Here is a 9,852-nt window from a genome sequence, read left to right on the forward strand (position 1 = left end):
TAAATCATCTTAAAATCTGGAAATTACTGCACAAGGCATAGAAATATGAATAAAGTCATATAATTGAACTTCTAAATAATGGGAAATCTCAAGATCTTGCAAATAATGATAATAGGTATAAACCCTAGCTTGAATCTCATGGAAATCATATAAATTACAGTACATTTATATTTAAAATAAAGTTTTGGGCACAGGGATGAAAGATTTACCTTTGTTCAAACCCCACATACCTTAATTGATGCTCTTTGATTAAAGGCTTGAATCTTAGATACCTATTAGTGCTTTGGAGATGAATTATTAGTGTTCTTGTATTGAGAATCCTTAATTTTGGATTATCTTAGAGGATTAATGGAGAAATTCTGAGTTTCTTGGAGAGGAAGTATGATGAACTAGGGTTTCACTTTGAGGAGAAAGATGAATAAAGCATAAAGTGCTTTGAAATTTGATAAATCATCTATTTTTGGATGGATTGGGGGTTGGAGAATTTACCGAAATACCCCCTTTAAATTCTTAAACAAAACTAGAAAACGTACTTTTTCCCGATTTGGGTGGCCACCGCAATGCGCCACTAGCGCGGTGGCTCTCTGGAAATTGGGCAGACTCCGCAACGTGGAGTCATCGTGTGCCCCTTTGGAATGCCATTTTGGCACATGGCATGACGCGCCATTATCGTGTTGGATCTCTAAAAATTGACAACTGGAAATTGGCCCTCTCCGCGATATGTCAATATCACGGAGGGCCACTGGAAAATGACAATTGGGATTTGACATTGCTCCACGGCGCGCTAAGGGTTTAAATGACGGTGTTTTGCGACTAAAACTTAAAAATAGTCATAACTTCTTACCCAGTTATCGGATTTAGGCAAATCTTATATTGTTGGAAAGCTAATTCAACTTCCTACGTCATGGAAAGTCCAAATCTAAAGAACTCCACATGAAAATACACATCACTCATTCTAGAAGCTACTCTTTGTCGTTCTTGGGATGAGTTTAAGCTAGGAAAAGTCGTGGGTTATTACACAAGGATGCAAGAGGTTTAGGCTACTAGGTTACTCTCTACAAGTTTGAACCCTGTGTATAAGAAAGATTGCTAACAATTTTTTATTTTTAGTATTTCAATTAATTGTATTGTTTAATTTAAACTAAAGTCCATTTGTTTTGTAATGAATTCTATTTTATCCTTAAATTTGCAAACTTATCAATTAGTAAAAAAAATAATTACTAAGTTTAAATATTGGAACAAGTGCATTAGATATAGACATCTACATAATGCAATAGATGACTAACCTGTTGCAATAGATGACACATCTATTAGAAGAGATCAAATACATGTAGACTTGTCTACATTGCATAACACAGATGAGTAACCTGTTGCAATAGGTGTCCCATCTATTAGAAATTATCAAACACATATTTTATCTATTACAACAGATGAGTAATTTGTTGGTAATGACCAAACAGATAAAGACATCATTGCAACAGATGAGTAATCTATTGGAAATTACCAAGTAGATAAAGGCATTTGTTGAAACAAATTGGTCATCTGTTGCAATAGATTAGTAATGTATTGGAAATGACCAAACAAATATAATATATTGAAATAGGTGGGTCATCTGTTTGAAATTATCAAACCGATCTTCCTACTGTTTTAATTTGTCCCAATAGATGAATCATTTGTTGCAACAGATGGATCATCTATTCGAGCAAATTAAAAAAAACTATTGTAAGACCTGTTTTAATTTGTTCCAATAGATGACCCATCTATTGCAACAGATAGGTCATTTGTTGGAACAAATAAAACAGTAGGAAGACCTGTTTGATAATTTCTAATAGATGACCCACCTGTTGCAATAGATGTCTATATTTGTTTGATAATTTACAATAGATGTGTCATCTGTTGCAACAAATCCATTATCCATTACAATAGTTGAATCTAGTAATCCATTTCAATTAATAAGTTCAAATCTAAGGATAAAATAAAACTCATGACAAAATAACTTATCCTCATTTAAAATAATAGAAAATAAATCGAAGCCTTCACAAATTACATTAAATAAATCCATAAATACATGAAATGTAAAATTTTGTTCTGGTTACAGATGATAAATATTTACAATTTAAGTTTTCAAGAGATAAAAATATACTCATTATTGACGAATTGTTCTTCATCCGATGGTATGAAATTTGGCTTTGATCGTCATGGATCTTCTATGTCGCTTACATACCCTCTTTCAGCCTTCATAATTTCATAATTCCATAAAAGAGTAGCATATCTTTTATGGATTAATTCGACATCAAGTCCATCATTTAATACTTGTAATTCATCACTCAAATACTCGACGTAAGCTACAACAAAAAGACCGTAATCCTGTGTTTGTATAAATCAGACAATAATATTTAGTTAATGTAAGAGTTACGAAATTTATGAAAATACATTATGATGATAATTACAGGCTACCAAAGGATTGTTGAGCAATTACTTCAACATATTTTACATCAAATGGATGACCCTGTAGAAGATAGTTATTGCCAGTTTTATCCTGAGGTATGCCTTAATCTTTGACCAATCAGTACGAATCTTTTGGTCTAAAAAGTTACTTATATGAAGGTCAGTAGGCAATATTTTGGCCAGCTTTTGTATCTCAAACGGTGACCCAGAATGTCTCCTTACCGACATCGAGTCATAAACTTGGATGTACCTCTCTTTTAGAATAACGAAAGCCAACACCCAATGGAACTCACCATCACAATTGATTGTGATGTAACTTTGTTGACCAAATTCCAAGATAATCCAGTTGGAATGCTAAAAACTTTGATGATATTGCTTAAATATTCCTCATTTCAAAGAACTTTCAGATGTTGTTGATCACACCCATCGTAGGCCTTATCGATGTATACTCTGAATAACCAGTTGGTTGTCGTGTATTTATATTGTTGTTGAGTTTGTAACTTGACCTTCTTTCAGAGGTTGTAAAATATGACATCGATGTGCTACACATATTATCAAATATTATAATTACGTAACAATAAAGTAATAAATAAATACAACTAAACAAAAATGGACATCAAATATAATATTAATAGTAAGATATTATATATCTATATATATGTGTGTGTGTCTGATATTTAAACCTCATTTTCCAGCAAGTATGAGGTTGTGAAATCAAATAGAACCAATTTTTTATTTTAAAATGTGTAACAACAAAGTCGACCATATCAAAATCAAGATTCGATTGATTCACTTTGTAGTGATCATCATTTTGTTTTCTGCATGATTTATTTATGTTAATAATATCATGTTATGTTTGTATAAAAAGAATTGTATGAAATAATATTTTTAAAAATGATTTATGTTACCTGTTGGAATGAACCTTTAACAGCCCATCGGTAATACATTCTAAATAAATGTTGATCAACTGTGTGGAAACCTCATCCGAGATATTGAACCCTTCAAACGTATAATTTTAATGTTTGGAAGCACTTGATGGATTATCACGTGTGATAGTATGTCGTTCAACAGTAGCTTCTACTATGACATCCACCTGAAAATCTAGATTTGTCAATACTTATCACAAAGATACAAAAAAAATATTAAATGAAAAAAGATAACTCATTTATTGCAACAGATGATCTATTTGTTGCAACAGATAGCTCATCTGTTGGAAGAAATCAAACCAACAGCAGGACCTGTTTGATAATTTCCAATAGATGATCCATTTATTATAAAAGATAGGTAATCTATTGGAACAAATTAAAATAGATGTGTCATCTGTTGCAACAGATATGTAGTATTTTTATTGGAACAGATGATAAATATTCACATTTTTTAGCTCATACTGCTTTTCTATGGCCTTTATACATTGCTTAATAGTTCATGACACAGAAATTGCAATTTATTTTTGGATACTTGATAATACCTTGAAAATTTCTTTCTTTCTCCTCTTAGTATTAACCTCTAATGGATTAAATGAATCTGAAATCCTCTTTGATAGAATCACACCCCTCTTAGATGTCAATTCTTTTACAGCAGCAGTTAATGCATTAATAGCATTAATCACTCCAATATATTTTGCCTTGCACTCTTGGTATTTACATGCACAGCATAAGCTAGGAGGGGCAAGATCTCCAAATAATTACTACCCTTTCCGCGTGAGAAATTTATAGTATGCCAATTTAAAGAAGGGGTATATAAACCATCAAAATCAGTAAAAAAGTATGATCATAATCATACTGATTTGTTGTTTCAAAAACTGTAACAGAAGCAAGTGGTTTATCAACACCGCTAGCCCCAACAATAGCACCATCACCACACCCACCACCAACATCAACTCCATCAAGCACAACATCACCAAGAATAAGCCTACCCTCCCAAAGTGTTTTTTATTTGATAGTTGTTTCCCCAACCAATTTCTTTTTTATGCTATAAATTACCTTATTATCTGATAAAGTTTGCACAGAATGTAAAGTAAAAAAAATAGCATCTTCAACTTTTGATTGGGTACAAGCCACGGATGTACAATGTAAAATAAATCAGTACACATTTTAGAATGGTGATTAAATTATTTAAATAAATGATTGATTAAAATTAGACTTATTTCTTCCTCAGGTGGTTGAAAAGATTAAAAAATTTTGCTTTTTTATTATTTTTGACAAACAACTATCTCAAAATTCTTAGACATGAAACTTATTCTTGGTAGTTCTCTTGTTGTCTAACATTATGCAAACACAAATAACAAAAAGCTTTAAAAAATTACAACAAACACCAACAAATCAATAGTTGTTTGTTAAATTTGGTCACAATAGATGTCTCCGAAAAAATTTAAAATCAACTTTCACTATTTTTACAGCAATGTTCGACAATAAGAACTATAGTAACAACAAAAAAATATATTTTACTCTGGAAAGAGAAGTAATACCACAAATTAGGGTTTTCTTGAGTCCCCATTTCAAATTTGAGAAACAAATATTGAAATTGTTAACCCATACTAGAAGAGAAGTTAACTTAAGTTTCTCTTTTTTCTCATAACTAAAAAGCCCTAATTTTTTCATCTGTAAAAGTCGAAAAGGAATGATGAAGAATTCAAAGCTGTTGTCACCAAAGAATGTTGTCACATCGACTGATAGTTGAAAGTCAAAAAGAAATGCACAAGAACTCAAAACTATTTATCGTCGGAAGTTGAAATCGGTAGAGATTGAAGAGAGAAATTTGCAAAACTATTGATTGGGAGAAGTTTGAGAGAGAAACCATCTCGAGAGAGAGGATACACAGTTGATTTAGAGAGAGAGTGGAGTTTTATGGTGTGGGTTGAATGGTACTTTAAAAAAAATCAAAAATATTAATTAAGTCCACAATTGACTTAATTAAATTTATTAATTATGTTTGACCAATGTCACCAATACTTAAATAAAAACTTAAAAGACACCTTTTGTTCAATTTTCTCAAGTTACTTGGGCAAATTAATTAAGGGTGACAAAAAAGTTTTAAAACTAAAAAAGAGTGACACAAGTCTTAAATATTGAGTAGAGGTGAAAATTTTAAGATTAGTGTTAATGACACTAATTTTAGAACCCTCAAGTTTTATTATTTACACAAAGATCCCTACACAGCACCACTCCTCCTCCACACCCGTTTTGTTGCCATCGCCGCTGCCACCTCCTCTTCCTCAACTATCACTATCATTGTCAGCTCTTTCTGATTCACCATTATTTCCTCCTTCTACATAACAATCGCCTATTTTTTCTTCTTTCTCCTCCACCACCGTCGCTATCAACACCACAACAAATGTCATCTTCTCATTCGACGTCACCACCTGCACCACCACCTCTCTTTTTACTGTAAATATCATTTTTTCATGGGATCCTTCTCCAACCACATCTTTTTTCAGATATTAAGTAAGTATCGAAGTTGCTGCAACAACAGTCGAAGTTATTGCAGCAACTATGATAGTTGCTGAATTTGCTGAATTATTTCTTCATTCATTTTTTAAAAACAATAAAAAAAAATCTTTTTAAACTTCTCAATTCTTTTTAAAAAGATAGTCCATAAAAGATTAAAAAAAGAAAGAAGAACGAAATGAAAAGAGAAAGAAAAAGAAAAGAGAATATGGAAGAAAAGGAAAATCTAGAGAGAGGAGAAAAAATAAGAACAAGAAGAAGATGGAGAGAAAAAATTTAGAGATACAAAGAAAAAAAGAAAAAAAAATTGAAAGATAAGAAAAAAGAGAATTCTAAAATTTAAATTTAGAGTTGGAGGACTTTTTAAAAAATTAAAAAAAAAATTAAAAATTTTACTTTACATCAGAATTAACTTAATGAGGATTTGAATAAAGTTTAACTTTAGCTAGTCAAAATTGTTACAATTTTTAATTTGAAGACTTTTTAATCACCCCACCCACGCCTAATTTTCTCAAGTTACTTCCAAGTTAAAATACATTTGTTGGGGGGTGGGGGGGTGTTCGGGGCGTAGTAAAGAAACACGGCCACGAGCATACTCTGGTTCTTCTTTTTAAAGAGGGCCAATGCGTGCTTTCCGGTGATTCCCCTTAATTAGCTCGTCTCATTCACCTTTACATCTCCCTTCCTAATCCTTATCCCCCTCTCTCTCTCTCCTTTCTTTCCCCTATTGATCTGAAGAAACAATAATCTTCTTCTTCATCATCAGATAATAATCAGCAGTTCATATTTCCTTTTTATGTAAGTTAGAATGCATTTAACAAGTGATCTCTTGTTTTATGATATGATTTTCTGTGTTAATGGTAATTATGTGTTTAGTTTATCGGCTAGTTAGGAATCTTACTTGAACTTTATTGATTCTTCTTATTTTCTTCCGAATCTCTCTTTGAATCTGAATTGGTTTGAGTGCCTTCCTTTCTTATATCTGTCTTTTCATGTGACTGAATCTACAGGTCATCGTTTTCTTCTGGGCTCAAATTGGACTAGTGATTCAATCGATTCGGTTCCAAATTTGATTCGATTTTCTGAATCTGATGGAATCAATGGTTATAGACATACCTTCAACGGTGATCTCGAATCCTGTAATGTCCTCTGACAGAGTAATACCAAGGAGAAAAAAGAGTAAAAAAAGTCTGAGAAATCAAACTCAAAACAATAACAGTAGCAATAACAGCAACAGCGAAACTCCGAGTAATACAACTGAATGGAAAACACAAGCTCAACAACAAATCTACTCTTCAAAGCTACTCAAAGCACTCGGTGAAGTGCGAATCAGTTCATCAGCGGCTACTCCATCTGTGCCGGCGCCAAAAGGAGGACGAGCCATACGCGAAGTTGCTGACAGAGTCCTTGCTGTTACTGCTAGAGGACGATCCAGGTGGAGCCGAGCTATACTTACCAACAGGCTCAAGCTCAAGTTCATGAAGAAACATGCCAAGCGGCAGAAACTAGCGGCTTCTTGTACCAGCAGGCTACCTAGGAAGCCTAGAGTGGGGATTTTGAAGCTGAAAACGAAGAATTTGCCGGCTTTTCAGAAAAAGGCTCGAGTTTTGGGAAGGCTTGTTCCTGGTTGCAGGAAACAACCGCTGCCGGTGATTCTAGATGAAGCCACTGATTACATAGCGGCACTTGAGATGCAAATTCGAGCCATGAGCGCTCTAGCTGATCTCCTTTCTGGCGCTTCCTCTAGTACTACTGCTCCTCTTGCTCAGCTCAGCTCGAGCCGGGCTCCCCCTAGTTGATGATTTATCTATTTCTTCCTTTTCTATTAATTTTATCTATTTTCCTCCCTCCCTTTCTATGAATATTCCTCTGTCACATATGTTTCTACTTTTTCAAGTGTTGAGAAAATATTAATTGGATTATTAGTTATATAGCGCTCTAATAATTTTGCTGGATGTGCAATGGATTTATAATGAAGTTTAGGCTAATTGTTTTAGCATTGAAAGATGGTTGATTGACTCATTGATTTTAGGCTAATTACACAAGGTAAAGGCCTCGTCCCACCAGGTCATCTTATATAAACACATGGTATATATGTAGCTGAGCCTGTTGATGCATAATTGTTATGTAATGGTATCATCTCCTATATAAGTGTTGCAAGATCCATTGTTAGTGTGACGGTATAAGCTCCTACAAGTATATTCCAGTATAACCCAATTGAATGTAAATATCTATGGTTAGATTCTGATTTTCTTGGGTGTCAAAAATTTAAAGATCGAGTTCAAACTTTTAGTATTGGTTCTTGTTCAAATTAAGCTAATTGGAGAGTCAGTGCTACGAAGATGACACATCCATGACTCAGGTAGTAACTGAACTGTCATTTTCGGTGACCAGGATAATCAAGAAGATAAAAATTGTTTTTTTTTGCCGTATTTTGTACTATAGGCACGAACCATATGTATGTAATGTAAGTAGTTGATACATGGTAGGGCAAAGTTGCAAACAAGACAGATGAATATATGAGCAACAGCAGCATTTCATGTGGTTTCTTGTCCTTGTGCACTCAACTTTAGTAAATGGGGCCGGCCTTCGCACATTAGAGACATGTGAGGGGCATATTTCTGACCTAATACTTAGCCCTCCCTGGTTACTGCTAACTGCTAAGACAAAATGAAACTTGTTTTTAAAACATATATCACTTGGAGAAATCTCGGGAAACATAGAATATATGCTGGTCAAATGAATAGAAATTTTATTTGAATGAATTATGAAACATGTCTATCTTTTATAATGAGCCATATATGTGTTTTAGAAAGAAGCCGATACTTTATTATATTTGATAGGATTTGTAATATGATTTTTAGTTGGTGAGGTTTTTTGTGCAATTATTGAATTTCAGTGAGTGTGAACTTGGATAGTGGAGCCTTTTCAAGTGTCATTTCAATTGTAATATTGGTGATGAAATGATATTGTGTTATTTGAGTTTGATTTTCGTTTAAACTTCTTTTCGATATAAGAAAACAGGTGTAAAGGATTTGTAGATACGAGTTTGAAATGTATTAGGACCAAATGTTAATTCCACTCAAATGGATCCGATAGAACTTCAGATCAAAAGAAAAGTAATGATTTCGACTTCAACTTGGACTAATCATATTGAGGCATATAAATATATATTGATTAATCATGGTTAAGTAACATGAACTTTAAATTCAAACACATGGCATGCATGTATTGGCTTGGTGTATACACCGAGTACATGTAAGTTTTACTCCAAAAGCAGAATGCATCCCCCACAAATATACAGGAATAATATTAAAGTGATGCGAACATTTCCCGTGTGTTAAACTGTTACATATCTCAGCTCAGCAATACCTTTCAATGGTCATTTGTGACAGTGAGAAGAGAGTGATTATCGATATATCTGTCAGTGAATTTCCATTATATTGAAGTAATCGACTGTTTTTTTAGGTGTCATGAGAGATGGACAAAAGGAGAAGAGAGAGCGCACGTAAAATAACAATAAAGTCAGGAAGTGACACAATGAAGAGCTGTTCTCATGCAATAAAGAAGGCAATAACATCAATTCAGATTCCCATGTGCCTCTCTCCCTCTGGATCGCTAGCTTTTCATACTTTAAAAATCCTTTTAGCTGTCCCTTTAATCTCACAGGCCAATAGGCCTTCTTGATGAAATTGCCTCTCCCTCATGAATCATGATCCAGGATGTAATTAAGTTGTGTAGTATTCTTTTCATCCATCACTATATTTGATATAAAATTTAAGAAAGAAAAGAAGATTTCTAAAATGTGTGATCTCAAACACTGTTTGATCATTTATATGGTTATAAATCATTATAGTAAGTATAAAAAGGGAATTTAGTGTTCAAATATTTTCTTTACAAAAAAAAAAAAAACTGAACAAAATTGGAGGCAAACAAAGGGTAAGTGAGAGAGGTTATT

The 9,852-nt window shown here is 33.3% G+C and overlaps 1 protein-coding gene across 2 annotated transcripts; it reads left to right on the top strand.

Annotated features, from left to right (window-relative positions):
* Positions 1-6,359: 6,359 nt before the first annotated feature.
* LOC107877155 (transcription factor bHLH148) lies at positions 6,360-7,849 on the top strand. Of its 2 annotated transcripts, none has more exons than XM_016723882.2 (2): positions 6,360-6,692; positions 6,905-7,849. In XM_016723882.2, exon 2 carries the CDS (start codon positions 6,986-6,988, stop codon positions 7,691-7,693), a length of 708 nt encoding a protein of 235 aa, XP_016579368.2. In that variant the 5' UTR covers positions 6,360-6,692; positions 6,905-6,985; the 3' UTR covers positions 7,694-7,849. The 2 variants fall into 2 exon arrangements, with proteins under 2 accessions (XP_016579368.2, XP_016579371.2); XM_016723885.2 differs by having other exon boundaries at positions 6,413-6,531.
* Positions 7,850-9,852: the final 2,003 nt, after the last annotated feature.

The sequence above is a fragment of the Capsicum annuum genome, chromosome 1, assembly GCF_002878395.1.
Source record: "Capsicum annuum cultivar UCD-10X-F1 chromosome 1, UCD10Xv1.1, whole genome shotgun sequence".
NCBI lineage: Eukaryota > Viridiplantae > Streptophyta > Magnoliopsida > Solanales > Solanaceae > Capsicum > Capsicum annuum.

What these genes read in the sequence shown, in the direction of transcription:
- LOC107877155 (XM_016723882.2), top strand. Translation starts at nt 6,986, where the DNA reads ATGGAATCAATGGTTATAGACATACCTTCAACGGTGATCTCGAATCCT.